A 15790-nucleotide genomic window follows, 5' to 3' on the forward strand; every position below is an offset into this window, starting at 1 on the left:
GTCAAATTCCACATGACCGTTTAATCACGGTAATTAGGCTTCTCCAAGCTCTGATGCTGCTGCTGGTTATTAGTAGCCTACCAAACGTGATAACTGTCTGGTACTCAGCACTCTATTGTTCCTCTAATCACTCTGACATCAATGCAAAAGTTTTTGAAAATCTAAACAAACACTTCATGATAGCCCATGAGCTCATTTTGCGCCACATTTCTATAGACTATACAATTGTGGGAGAAAACAGAGTGATGGCCTCTATTAAAAAGAGGAGGATCCCATCAGCTTTCTATAGGCTAGGCCTACTATATTTATTTCTCAACTTTCCTGATGTTAAGCACATTGCTTCTCTTTACAACAGGAGTATAGCCTACCTGGCTGGCATGAAAATAATCCACGGGGAAAAACATCCTCCATTGGCTATTTAAGTGCATAGATGACATGTATTTTTCCCCGCTGCCCCTGTTTCGATACAGGTACGTGATTATGGTCAATTCTAAATCATAACAAATGTCACACATATATTATTTAGTATATGTAAAGACAATATTAAATCAAGACTAGTGTGATGGGTGACAATATTATCCTATCACTTGTGAATGATGCCCAGCATAAGAAACAATGCCTTTTTTTGCGACTTTTTCTAATCATAATCCCACACCTCATGTAGCCTAACCCATAGGCCTATATGTTTTAATAAGATTTGTATCACAACTAAAGTGGCCAAATAACTTCTTAAAATGAAGCACATTAATCCGCTTTACAAGGGGTGTAGGGCCTAACTGGCATAAGTATACAGCGCGTGACTCAAGTTTGGGGAAGATCATTTTCACCATAAAATGCTACGCTTATAATGTGAAGAAATAGCCTAATAGTTGATCAACATTTTAAGCTAAACGTTCTAATCTGTTGCTTCAGCCACATTGCGTAAAAAAGTTTTTGTTGATGCTAGTGGTTGTATTAATTTGGGATCTATCGCATCCCACAACTGTCCCAGACGGTTTGGAATATTTATTTCAATTCAATTAAAATTTAAGGGGCTTAATTAAATTGCTTTATTTCTCGCATAGCATAGGTCAAATTCTGTACTATGGTGATAGTAGATTGACAGGCCAGTGCTTTTGCTGTTCGTTAGGCCGACTCATCTTGTTGGCTGATGAAAAGTAAATGTGGACAGTTCTTCCAATATCTTCAATATGCACCTCGGAATTGGATAAGGACAAGCACAGTTGCGTCCCCGATGTGTCTGTCTTGTAGCCTGTGAGAAAGACCTGATCACGTGACGGGGCGCCATGAGAGACGCTCCGGATTGCGCATCACACTCAGGGAGAAGGGCACACCGCTGCATCCCTGTCCGCAAAAGGCATGGATCTTTTTAGGGTGCATTACGGCCACAAAGGGGATGCCGCCGGGAAATTCAAGGCATTATCAAGTGCTTGTCAAATTATGAATGAGAGACTATTGGAGTGTGTACAGCCTGTGCAAAAAACACAAAGCAGAGCTCATGCCTTTTCAAACAACTTTTTTCAAATCATCATTAGTCTCGTCATACAGCCTCACAATGTATTAAAAATCTAAACATTTGTGACCCGATTCAGGAAACTAGGCGTTTGTCGCAAGTCACGACTTAACAGGAGAGCCGTTTGAATGTGAACAAATGTTTTTTTTATCAAAATGCGTTTTTTTGTTGCAGAAATGCCTTCTTGAACATGTGAACTTTCATGTGCCTTGATAACAAACTAGTATGCCATCTGTAAATATGAAAACAATTGTTAAATTACGAGCCTTGTTGATTAAGCCACAGAAAAAGTCAGCAACCTTCCTACTAGCCATGATTGGCTGAGATAATGAGTGGGCTGGACATCCCGAGAGCGGAGTTCGGATTGGTCTGCCATAGAAGCTCGTCAGTCTGTGTTGGTAATCCTGTCGAACGCAGCTTTTTTTATGTATTGTGTAGTGGAGCTGCATAAGTGTGGCTGTCCACTTTCTGGAGGATCAAGTTTTGAAATCAGTGTAATTAGAGTTTGATAGCTAAAGAGATGGAGGAAACACCTGTCTCCGGGTTACATCTTCAAACTAAGGGCAACACGTTTTGTAATTTTGACAAAGTGGTTTCAAGCTAACATTAGCTGGCTGGCTCCCGAGCTGATGTTATTATTCGTTTCCCAGAGCCGTATGCTGTTCTAGTTAGAGCCTAATGTTAGATAGCTAATATTGAACATGGTTGATTAGATCCCAGCACTGTGGCATTGTTGGCACTGTTCATTGTTGTTTGACTAGCTAACGTTAGCTGGCTGGCTCGTTAGCTAACGTTATGTGACGTGTGTGAACTTACACTTTGTTTATCTAGCTAGGTACATTGTTTATTGTATATGTCTTATGCTAAAGTGTACTGTTAGCTAGCTAGCTAACGTTAGCTGGCAGGCTCCCTAGCTGACATTATTAGTTTCCCAGAGCCGTATGCTGTTCTAGTTAGAGACTAATGTTAGCTAGCTAACATTGAACATGGTTGGTTAGCTCCCAGCACTGTGGCGTTGTTGGCACTGTTTATTGTTTAACCTGTTATGGCTGCAGCCAGACGTCATCCCGACGCCGGTACACCTATGACAACATCCAGCTCAAGTGCACGGCGCGAAATTCAAAATCTATTTTTTTTTTAATATTTAACTTTCACACATTAACAAGTCCAATACAGCATTTGAAAGATAAACATCTTGTCAATCCAGCCAACATGTCAGATTTTTTAAATGTTTTACAGAGAAAACACCACATATATTTATGTTAGCTCACCACCAAATAAAAAAGGAGGACAGACATTTTTCACAGCACAAGTAGGATGCAAGTAGCATGCACAAGCCAACCTAACTAACCTAGAACCAACCTAAATAACCTAGAAAAAACTACCTCAGATGACAGTCCTATAACATGTTACACAATAAATCTATGTTTTGTTCAAAAAATGTGCATATTTTAGCTATAAATCAGTTTTACATTACTGCTACCATCATAGCTACAGTCAGAAATCGCACGGGAGTAGCCAGAGAAAATACAGACACCAACGTCAACTACCTAATTACACATCATAAAACATTTCAGAAAAATATATGGTGGATAGCTAATGAAAGAGAAAGATCTTGTGAAGAGAGCCAATATTTCCGATTTTTGAAGTGTTTTACAGCGAAAACACCACATATATTTATGTTAGTTCACCACCAAATACAAAAGACAGACAGACATTTTTCACAGCAACGGTAGCATGCAAGTAGCATGCACAAAGCTAACCTAACTAACCTAGAACCAACCTAAATAACCTAGAAAAAACTCCCTCAGATGACAGTCCTATAACATGTTACACAATAAATCTATGTTTTGTTCGAAAAATGTGCATATTTTAGCTATAAATCAGTTTTACATTACTGCTACCATCATAGCCACCATCACAGCTACAGTCAGAAATCGCACGGGAGTAGCCAGAGAAAATACAGACACCAACGTCAACTACTAATTACACATCATAAAACATTTCAGAACAATATATGGTGGATAGCTAATGAAAGAATAAGATCTTGTGAACAGAGCCAATATTTCCGATTTTTGAAGTGTTTTACAGCGAAAACACAATATATCGTTATATTAGCTTACTACAATAGCTAGCACACAGCAGCATTGATTCTAGTCAAACGGTAGCATAGAACAGTTCGACAGATATATGAAAAAGCATCCCAAATTGGGTCCTTATCTTTGTTGATCTACCATCAGAATGTTCTCCAAGGGGTCCTTTGTTCAGAAATGTCTTTATTTCGATCCAGAACGAACAATTTCCCTCTTGAATTAGCAAGCACACTGGCAGTGCGACGCTAACCTCTCCATCTTGAAAAAATTATTGCGTCGCATCACGTCTAAAGTCCAGAATACATTTCAATAATATAATTAAAGTATATTGAAAAAACATACTTTAGGATGATATTGTGACATGTATCAAATAAAATCGAAGCCAGAGATCATATTCACCTATAACGACGGTTTTCCAGGAGGCTACTCCAGATCCAACTTCGCGCCTTCCAAAAAAAATAAAGTGCGCACTTCTCACTCCAAGATGTTGTATACAATCCCTGACCGAGATAATCAAGTGATTTCTTCTCTCACTTCCGCATGACACCCAGAGGAAGGCGTATGACGTGTTTCTACAGTCCTAAGTGACATGCCCTTTTATAGACAAGGGCTTGAAAAGCGACATCGATTTTGGAAATCTCACTTCCGGATAGGAAATGGGCTGTAAAAATTGTTCTGTTCCACTTAGAGAAATAATTAAAACGGTTTTAGAAACTAGAGACTGTTTTCTATCCAATAGTAATAATAATATGCATATTGTAAGAGCAAAAATTGATTAAGAGGCCGTTTGAAAATTTGCACATATTTTCCAGTTTTTCAATACGCCCCCTGCAGCCATAACAGGTTAACTAGCTAACGTTGGCTGGCTGGCTCGTTAAGTGACGTGTGTACAACACCCGTTGAATATGGCCGGTGTCAGTAAACATCAGCAAAAAAGCGTAATGAAATTGTTGCCAGCAGAGCTGGTTAGGCTGTTTTCATGTTATCCAGAGGTAAACAAATCATCGGCCAGAGCGTCAAGTGTGCACTTCGAGAGCGAAACGAGATGGGTGGGGCTAAAGGTGAGGGTGTGAACGATGCTGAATGGGTGAAGATGGCTCTTTAGCAGAACATTCAAAGGCGATTTTCTCAAAAGTGAGTTTACAAGTTGATCAACATTCAAATCAGAATTACTTTCCCATTGTTCTTCAAATACAGTGTATTATATACCATTTTGTAGCTCTGAGTCTCTACTTTTATATAATGTAAAAAACACCATTTCAAATTTTGCTACATAAGACTGAATCCAGGTGGTGAGTTACATATAGCCCATTGTTTGTAGAACAACTAAAGTTACAAATAATAACTCTAAATTAAGCATACAGGAGTACTTATTTCTTTGTTAACCTCTCAACACAGAATAGCCGCATGTGCGTACTCCCTCAGATCGTTTGGAGAAAATATTTAAATTTATTCAGCTTTGTTCAATTGAATTCTTCATACAATAAAATAATATAAAATAATACCATGGCTAATGTTGTCTGGCTGGCTCGTTAGCTAACGTTATGTGACGTGTGTACAACACCCGTTGAATATGGCCGGTGTCAGTAAACTGCTAAATGAACTAGTGTATCCCACAGCCATTTGGCATAGCCACATCAGGACCTAACATAAGGACAACTCGGAGTATGCTATTCTGTTCTTCTGAAATAGACTACATTTTCTTCATATCATGCTTCTTCAGACCTGTCTAAAATAAATAATGGATTCATTGTAGGCTATATTACATGGATTTATTAGACTTTTTAAAATGACTTGTAGGCTATGTGTGGAAACCAGGAGATGCTAAATGTGTTTATGCTAATTAACGGTCAATTACCGTGAGACCGACAGTTATTTGCTTGACAATCACAGACTGACAAAATGTTGAGACCGCCACAGCCCTAGTTCATGGCTAACCCTAACCCTCCTCTGGTTTTAATCTGCTCCCCAACATTGTATCTTTTGTATTTGTCTCCCTCTCCTTTTTTGCTGCCTCTCTTTTCCCACCCCTCCACCTAAACATTTCTCCACCCCTCCACCATCTCTACCTTTCTCAAACCCTCCGCCACCTCAACCTTTCTCCACCCCTCCCCCCACCTTTCTCCACCCCTGCCCACCTCCCTTTCTCCACCCCTCCCCCACCTCTCCCTTTCTACACCCCTCCAACACCCATCTCTCCCTTTCTACACCCCTCCCCCACCTTTCTCCACCCCTCCCCCACCTAAACCTTTCTCCACCCCTCCCCCACCTCAACCATACGCCACCCCTCCCCCACCTAAACCTTTCTCCACCCCTCCACCACCTCAACCTTACTCCACCCCTCCCCCACCTCAACCATACGCCACCCCTCCCCCACCTAAACCTTTCTCCACCCCTCCACCACCTCTCCCCTTCTCCACCCCTCCCCCACCTCAACCTTTCTCTACCCCTCCCCCCACCTCAACTTTTCTCTACCTCTCCCCTTCTCCACCACCTCTCCCTTTCTCCACCCCTCCCCCACCTCAACCTTTCTCCACCCCTCCCCCAAAGCAACCTTACTCCACCCCTCCCCCACCTCAACCTTACCCCACCCCTCCCCCACCGAAACCTTACTCCACCCCTCCCCCACCTCAACCTTACTCCACCCCTCCCCCACCTCAACCTTACTCCACCCCTCCCCCACCTCAACCTTTCTACACCCCTCCACCACCTCTCCCTTTCTACACCCCTCCCGCGCCTCAACCTTACTCCAACCCTCCACCTTACTCCACCCCTCCCCCGCCTCAACCTTTCTCCACCCCTCCCTCCCCCAAAGCAACCTTACTCCACCCCTCCCCCACCTCAACCTTACTCCACCCCTCCCCCACCTCAACCTTACCCCACCCCTCCCCCACCCTTTCTCCACCCCTCCCCCACCACAACCTTTCTCCACCCCTCCCTCACCTCTCCCTTTCTACACCCCTCCCCCGCCTCAACCTTACTTCAACCCTCCACCTTCCTCCACCCCTCCCCCACCCTTTCTCCACCCCTCCCCCACCACAACCTTTCTCCACCCCTCCCTCACCTCTCCCTTTCTACACCCCTCCCCCGCCTCCACCTTACTCCACCCCTCCACCACCGCAACCTTTCTCCATCCCTCCCCCACCGCAACCTTTCTCCACCCCTCCCCCACCGTAACCTTTCTACACCCCTCCACCACCTCAACCTTTCTCCACCCTTCCCCCACCTCAACCTTTTTTCACTCCTCCCCCACCGCAACCTTTCTCCACCCCTCCACCACCTCTCCCTTTCTACACCTCTCCCCCACCTCAACCTTACTCCACCCTTCCCCCACCTCAACCTTTCTCCACCCTTCCACCACCTCAATATTTATCCCCCCCCTCCCCCACCTCAACCTTTCTACACCCCTCCCCCACATCAACATTTTTTCACTCCTCCCCCACCGCAACCTTTCTCCACCCCTCCCCCTCCCCCACCGCAACCTTTCTCCACCCCTCCCCCACCGTAACCTTTCTACACCCCTCCACCACCTCTCCCTTTCTACACCCCTCCCCCACCTCAACCTTACTCCCCCCCTCCACCACCTCTCCCTTTCAACACCCCTCAACCTTTCTCCACCACCTCTACCTTACTCCACCACCTTTTCTCCACCCCTCCACTCCCTTTCAGTTTCCCTTTCAGTCTCAATATACTGTACTACTGTAAATGTGGTTACGGATGTCTACTTTTTTTCTCACCAACTCTTCACCTTTCACTCTCTTTCTCTTACTCTACCTTTCCCAACCTTCTTTCTCTCCAGTTTATTTTTCCCCCTCCCTGCTCTCTCCAGCTCTCTCTCTACCCATCTCTCCCTCTCCCCCTCTATCTCTCTCTCCCCCATCTCTCCATCGCCATCTCCCTCTCTTTCACGCTCTCCCTCCATATCTCTCGCTTTTTCTCGCCATCTCGCTCTCTCATTTCCATATCTCCTCTCTCTCTCTTTGTCTCTGTATATCCATCTCAGTATGTTGTAGTGAATGCTGGTTTCTCTCCCTGTGGTTTATATAGCTCCAGGCTATATGGTGGGTGTTGTCATGGTAACGGAAGGTAGCCAGGAACTATCTGAGACTAGAGGGGTAGTTTGGTCCGGTGGGACCTCACCGGTAATAACCCTGCTCCTCTCCTGGACCAGACCACACTCATTAGGGACTATGTCCATGCTCTGTTCAGAAAGGAAGAGCACATATAAAAACTGTGTGTTAATATGTCTGCAGAGAGAGAGAGAGATATGTGGAGGAGGAGATAAGTCTATAGGCTACCTACACTGAGTGGTTGTTTTAGTTCTGCAGTGCAGACTAGCTAGTAGCTACAGACATCTTCTCTGGGTTTGGAGTTTGGACGGGAGCCAAGTCTCCATGGATATGTGCTGTCTGACTAGTCTGACCGGCACTCCATGTCTTTCTCTCCTTTGTTTTGGAAACATCCTCTGAGCTTAAAGAAACTTCTACACATCACAGACTGCACTACTACATGAATAACATGTATAGGCTACTGCAAGTTTCAGTCAATCTCAGTGATATGTTGTATGAACAGAGCAGTTGGATTAGAGTCCTGTTTAGTCTGAGTCTGTAATTGTCTGTCTGTAGCAATGTCTTTCTGTCCTCAGGGTTGGGGTTTGGGACAAGAGGTGTGTCACTGGGTAGAATGGCTCTCCTGCAGCGCAGGGCAGAGACATGGCAGACATGAACATGTAGTTCTACATAGACCACCAGGGGGCAGGAGAGGTCATATTTTATTGCTGCTGCTCCATCAGCATAAGTCACAAAGTGATGAATGCGGCAAAGGGATAGACTATATAGTGTGGCTGTGTGCATTTGCCATGCGTGTGTTTGTGTGTGAATTAATATCCCTCTGTCCTCTGCTAGGAACAAAGCCCAAAGCCCCACAGTGGGACATCATGGCCAAGAGAACAGCTGAGCCAGGCAGGACCACTTCTGCCCCCATGCAGCAGGACGAGGTACATGAACTGGACTGACTGACCACAGCAGGGACCTCACTACAACCTTCATATAAGGTAGGAAACCTCTCATTCAAGGATGAATTGATTGATGGCTGATTTGATGTAAAATGGACACTCACGCATGACTGTAAGTCGCTTTGGATAAAACCGTCTGCTAAATGGTATATTATGTAAGGCATAAACGGCGACGTTCTGTACATTACCTTGGAAATAATGAACGGCACTTCTTCCCTTTGCAGAGTTAATTGTTCCAATGTAATGTACAGAACGGAGGTGTTTATCCTGCTTACACCACAGTTGCCAAAGAAAACAATACTAAAGCACACATTTACCAGTAGGGGAAAAAATTGTTGATATTTCTTTATAAGATAACTCACACTTTCTCATCTTTTGGTTGCTAGAGACGTTAGTTCGATTGGTTCGATATTTATGGACGCGACCCAGTTGTTCATTCTATATGATCAATACAGTTACTACAAAGATACAGGCGTCCTTCCTGACTCAGTTGCCGGAGAGGAAGGAAACCGCTCAGGGATTTCAACATGAGGCCAGTAGTGATTTTAAAACGGTTACAGAGTTTAATGGCTGTAATAGGAGAAAACAGGATGGATCAACATCGTAGTTACTCCACAATAGCCTAGTGGTTAGAGCGTTGGACTAGTAACCGGAAGGTTGCAAGATCGAATCCCCGAGCTGACAAGGTAAAAATCTGTCGTTCTGCCCATGAACTGTTCCTAGGCCGTTATTGAAAATAAGAATTTGTTCTTAACTGACTTGCCTAGTTAAATGAAGGTAAAAAAATAAAATACTAACCTAAATGACAGAGTGAAAAGAAGGAAGCCTGTACAGAATAAAAATATACATCCTTCAATAAATCTTAGGGATAGCCCCATTTTTTTCAATTTTCGCCTAAATGACATACCCAAATCTAACTGCCTCTAGCTCAGGCCCCGAAGCAATGATATGCATATTCTTGGTACCATTTGAAAGGAAACACTTTGAAGTTTGTGGAAATGTGAATTGAATGTAGGAGAATATAACACAATAGATGTGACAGAAGAAAATACAAAGAAAAAAACAACCAGTGTTTTTTTACCACCGTCTTTGAAATGCAAGAGAAAGGCCACTGTTATAGCCATCACTCTGGTTGTAATTCCGATAGTGTCCACAAGATGACAGCAGTGAATGTGCAAAGTTTCAGATGGATAACTTGGAGTATGACTGATCCACAAGACTTTTAGTGTGAAGTCCCCAGGTACATTTGGGCAAATCGTGAAGAAGACATTCGCATTCATATTCCATTTTTCTGCAAGAATATCATCAAATCTGTATACTTGGACTTTGATTTAGCTTTCCAAGTATTAGTAGCCATATTATAAGTTCAACATTAGCAAAACAACCAGGTTTCATAACTTCATAACTCTGAATATCCTTATAATTTTTGTTCAAAATGGAAAGGCATGCTATCGTACAAGGTTAGAAGCTACATTTTACGACATATACAGGGTTTCCAGATACTCCCATAAAGCCCAGCTCATTGACTATCTAGCTAGCTTTGTTTGGTGCTTTGGTGATTGGTGCTTATTTGACAAAGATACAGTCGTTCAAGAGATGGCCGCCCGTGTCATCGGTGTGCCATGAAGGCGTCGCTCTCTGACCAAATATGGGGTCCTATAGGATATACTACACCCCTAATGAAATAGTGAAGTCTTGTTACCTTCTAGGATCTCTGAGGAATAGATAACGAACGTGATTTGACTCATTCAAACAACATTTAGAGTGAGATTTTCACAGATTCCTTTCTTTGCAAATTGAAGGAGTGGAAATACAAAATCGATCGTGCATGCTATATGGACCTTTTTAGGGTATGAAAAATGATTTTATCTAACAAAACGACACTTCATGTTATATCTGGGACCCTTTGGATGATAAATCAGAGCAAGATTTCAGAATGTTAAGTACACATTTCACCTTCAGAGGTGAATTTATCAAACCTATCGCGGTGAAAAAACTGTTTTGTTGTTAGGAGCTCTCCTCAAACAATAGCATGCCATTTTATCTCAGTAATAGCTACTGTAAATTGGACAGTGCAGTTATATTAACAAGTATGTAATCTTTGATCTGATATAAGACACTTATATGTATCGACGTTTGTTGTTTCTCTAAAATCTGAGATCTTGACATAACGTGCTGCATGATTTACAACTGTCTCGTTGACGGGATGTCGATCTGTGGTGTAATGAAGTGATAATACCAGAGCATATATCGGTACGGGTTAGAGGGCATTATCACTTTATACAACGGGTTACCAACATATTTAAATAATGATTGACATATTTTTGTACATTTTGATTAATTTATTCATACGATTTCATCCTTCCACAAGATACAGTCCCGACATCTAGGGTCAATACCCAAGCCGGCTGGTCGTTTGATCTATCGGTTGGGTTGCCAGAAACGCGACCCAGTCGTTTAGTCTTTTTGTTCTGTATCTATGGACGCGACCCTGTTGTTTGTTCTAAATGTTTCCATTGCCATACTGGCTACATTCTTATCCCTTGCTTGCTAGCTAGCCAACTACAGCTAACTTACAGTCACGTCAAAAAGTACAACCAGAATAACAGCAAAGTAGTTGCATTTGCAGCTGCACTACAAATATCTAGGTGTCTGGTTAGACTGTAAACTCTCCTTCCAGACTCACATTAAGCATGTCCAATCCAAAATTAAATCTAGAATTGGCTTTCTATTTCGCAACAAAGCCTCCTTCACTCATGCCGCCAAACATACCCTCGTAAAACTGACTATCCTACCAATCCTTGACTTCGGCGACGTCATTTACAAAATAGCCTCCAACACTCTACTCAGCAAACTGGATGCAGTCTATCACAGTGCCATCCGTTTTATCACCAAGCCCCATATACTACCCACCACTGCGACCTGTATACTCTCGTTGGCTGGCCCTCACTACATATCCGTCGCCAAACCCACTGGCTCCAGGTCATCAATACGTTTTTGCTAGGTAACGTTCTGCCTTATCTCAGCTCACTGGTCACCATAGCAACACCCACCCGTAGCACACGCTCCAGCATGTATATTGCACTGGTCATCCATAAAGCCAACACTTCCTTTGGCCGCCTTTCCTTCCAGTTCTGCTGCCAATGACTGGAACGAATTGCAAAAATCTCTGAAGCTGGAGACTTATATCTCCTTCTCTAACTTTAAGCATCAGCTGTCAGAGCAGCTTACTGATCACTGTACACAGCCAATCTGTAAATAGCACACCCGACTACCTCATCCCCATATTATTTCTTACCCTCTTGCTCTTTTGCACCCCAGTATCTCTACTTGCACATCATCATCTGCATATCTATCACTCCAGTATTAATGCTAAATTGTAATTATTTCGCCTCTATGGCCTATTTATTGCCTACCTCCCTACTCTTCTACGTTTGCACACACTGTGCATCGATCTTTCTATTTTTCTCTTCTTTTGTGTTATTGACTGTACGTTTTTTTATGTGTAACTCTGTGTTGTTGTTTTTGTCGCACTGCTATGCTTTATCTTGGCCAGGTCGCAGTTGTAAATGAGAACTTGTTCTCAACTGGCCTACATGGTTAAATAAAGGTGAAATAAAAAATGTAATAAAAACATTTTAATTTGTTTAAGCTGTTTTCTAGTGACATTTATTTGGATACATCCATAATAATGACCTAATGAGGTGCGATTTCGCCTGGCATAGAAAATATGCTCTCATCAGGACACTGTTGTTCAGAGGAGCTATCCAACAACACAGCTAACACAATCCCTTCAAACTGAAGCTAGAAAGACTGCAAACTAGCTGCACTTATTTTATTTTATTTAACCTTTTTTCAATTGACATTCTTTGTTTATATCCATAAAAATTATGCTAGCTGATTCATGATTTTGACTGGCTGAGAAATGCTGCCTGCCTGTGTGTCTCGTCCCGACTCCCAACACGTTCATTACTATGGGACAACTGGAGATCAAATTTGAATATTGAAACAATATAGCAAATGTCGGAGAGACAGCCAGCAAGGTTTATACAAATCTCTGCTGTTGAAAACTACATGTTAGTCTAAAATAAATTTGAGATAATGTCTAGGGTTATAGTGGAGATCAAGTTTATAAATTGCCTGGCTGGGCTGATGAGACAGTGGATTGCGCAGTCAGATGGAACAGGGTAAATAGGCATTTTAACGTCATAGATTTAGCCGGTGGTAACTTGTGGAATAGACACCGGCTGGAATGCGGTTTTAGCCATCATTCAGGATTAGAACCACCCGTTGTATAATATTTTATGTATTAAGATGCATTTGTCCATATGGGCTTATAAAATGCTAGATATTCCAAAAGTAATCCATTTACAGTGTGTTAAATAATACACTATTGTGCACTAGAACCATATAGTGGATTATTAAGTCTCAACCCTCTTCTTGTGTTTTCTTACCCCAGGTAACATCCAAAGATGGAGTTGGGGGGGATTTGAGTGGAGCAGGGATGGAGGCCGCAGCACCATCACTGATTGGCCACCATCTCACACAATCAGCATGAGCCTGCAAACTGTCAAAGACCAACCAACCAATCGTCTTTTGGAATGGAAGGAATAGAACTAAGGCTGTGGCCTATCAGAAGACTGCCTGACTGTACAGGACTGTGTTTATTACTTAACCTTTCTTGTTATTACTGTCATTACTGTAATTATTATTTTGTTTATTTTAGTTTAATTTTTTTTACCAACTATAACCCGAAGCTTAAGTTTAATTGTTGATAATAAAAAATAAAAAAAAAGATGAAACTTAGTTTCATGAAAACTGCTTTCGTTGTTGCGTGGAAAACCCCTGTGGAAAAGGGTGAAAGAAGGACTGTCTGTATTGTAATATAAGCCACTTGCATCTTTTTTTAACAGGTTTATTAAACATATGGCAAGGAGATGAACATTCATTTCAATGACATAAGTATACTTCCTTGGTTATTTTTATTATTATTTTGAAATCTTCAAGAGGATTCTGTTTTGTGAGCAGGCCCGACCCTATTTGACCAGAGAGGTTTAACTTATTGAGAAAGACTGAAACATGCTGTTTTTTCTACCTTTTTCACAAGTAATGCATCTATGCTTCAATGATGTAATTAAAATGATAATAGATTTTTTTCGCCTTGTGTGGGATTACTGTTCTGGTTCTGGAACTCCTAGATAGCGTCCCAAATGGCACCCTAAACCCTATATACTGCACTTGTTTTGACCATGGCTCTGGTCAAACGTAGTGCACTATATAGGGCTCACAGGGTTCTGGTCAAAAGTAGTGTACTATATATGGAATATGATGACATTTGGGACGCATCCCTATATGAGGTGCTATTAGTGGTGGTGATGTCAATGCTTCTGTTAACTGAAATACGACTGCTAGAGGTTTTGCCCTGCCCCCTGTCTCCTAAACCACTTCCAGGTCACCCAGGTTCTGTTGATGACAGGCTTTTTTAGAGACCAGGCTGTATGTCAGGTTCAGGATATGGGTCAATTCCATAAGAGCTGTCTTTACCTGGTGAAGTCAAATCAAGGCTAAGGCCGAGTCCTGTGTCAAAGTTTATTTTTTTATTTAACTAGGCAAGTTATGTTATTTACAATGACGGCCTACCCCGGCCAAACCCTAACCCAGACGACCCTGGGCCAATTGTGTGCCCTCTATGGGACTCCCAATCACGTCCGGTTGTGATACAGCCTGGAATCGAACCAGGGTCTCTAGTTAAGCCTCTAGCACTGAGATGTAGTGCCTTAGACCGCTGCGCCACTCAGGAGCCAAAAGTGGAATACAGTTGAGGTCGGAAGTTTACATACACCTTAGCCAAATACATTTAAACTCAGTTTTTCACAATTGCTGACATTTAATCCTTGCAAGAATTCCCTGTCTTAGGTCATTTAGGATCACCACTTTATTTTAAGAATTTGAAATGTCAGAATAATAGTAGAGAGAATGATTTATTTCAGCTTTTATTTCTTTCATCACATTCCCAGTGGGTCAGAAGTTCACATACACTCAATTAGTATTTGGTAGCATTGTCTTTTAAATTGTTTAACTTGGGTCAAGCATTTCGGGTGGCCTTCCACATCCTTCCCACAATAAGTTGGCCAAATTACGGCCCATTCCTCCTGACAGAGCTGGTGTAACTGAGTCAGGTTTGTAGGCCTCCTTGCTCACACACGCTTTTTCAGTTCTACCCATAAATGTTCTATTGGATTGAGGTCAGGGCTTTGTGATGGCCACTCCAATACCTTGACTTTGTTGTCCTTAAGCCATTTTGCCACAACTTTGGAAGTATGCTTGGGGTCATTGTCCATTTGGAAGACCCATTTGCCACCAAGCTTTAACTTCCTGACTGATGTCTTGAGATGTTGCTTCAATAAATCCACATAATTTCCCTACCTCATGATGCCATCTATTTTGTGAAGTGCACCAGTTCCTCCTGCAGCAAAGCACCCCCACAACATGATGCTGCCACTCCCGTGCTTCACGGTTGGGATGGTGTTCTTTGGCTTGCAAGCTTCCCCCTTTTTCCTCCAAACATAACGATGGTCATTATGGCCAAACAGTTCTATTTTTGTTTCATCAGACCAGAAGACATTTCTCCAAAAAGTATGATCTTTGTCCCCATGTGCAGTTGCAAACCGTAGTCTGGCTTTTTAATGGTGGTTTTGGAGCAGTGGCTTCGTCCTTGCTGAGCGGCCTTTCAGGTTATGTCGATATAGGACTTGTTTTACTGTGGATATAGATACTTTTGTACTTGTTTCCTCCAGCATCTTCACAAGGTCCTTTGCTGTTCTGGGATTGATTTGCACTTTTCGAACCAAAGTACGTTCATCTCTAGGAGACAGAACGCGTCTCCTTCCTGAGTGGTATGTCGGCTGCGTGGTCTCATGGTGTTTATACCTCCGTACTATTGTTTGTACAGATGAACGTGGTACCTTCAGGCATTTGGAAATTGCTCCCAAGGAGGAACCAGACTTTTGGCCAGGTCTTGGCTGATTACTTTTGATTTTCGCATGATGTCAAGCAAAGAGGCACCGAGTTTGAAGGTAGGCCTTGAAATGAATCCACAGGTACACCTCCAATTGACTCAAATTATGTCAATTGGCCTATCAGAAGCTTCTAAAGCCATGACATCATTTT

At 42.5% G+C, this 15790-nt stretch overlaps 1 protein-coding gene across 2 annotated transcripts in view; it reads left to right on the forward strand.

Moving 5' to 3' along the window:
* Positions 1-13774, forward strand: part of LOC139563907 (metastasis-associated protein MTA1-like) — an 87074-nt gene extending 73300 nt beyond the window's left edge. Inside the window, exons 17-18 of one of the 2 annotated variants that reach the window (XR_011672664.1) lie at positions 356-470; positions 8511-8649. Coding sequence is in view for 1 of the 2 variants with exons in the window: in XM_071382921.1 (XP_071239022.1) it covers positions 8511-8620 (110 nt within the window). In the remaining variant the exon portion in view is untranslated. Of the gene's footprint in view, positions 1-355; positions 471-8510; positions 8660-13079 lie in introns of those variants that run through there. The other variant, XM_071382921.1, reaches the window with a different exon arrangement.
* Positions 13775-15790: the final 2016 nt, after the last annotated feature.

The sequence above is a fragment of the Salvelinus alpinus genome, chromosome 34 (genome assembly GCF_045679555.1).
Source record: "Salvelinus alpinus chromosome 34, SLU_Salpinus.1, whole genome shotgun sequence".
Lineage (NCBI taxonomy): Eukaryota > Metazoa > Chordata > Actinopteri > Salmoniformes > Salmonidae > Salvelinus > Salvelinus alpinus.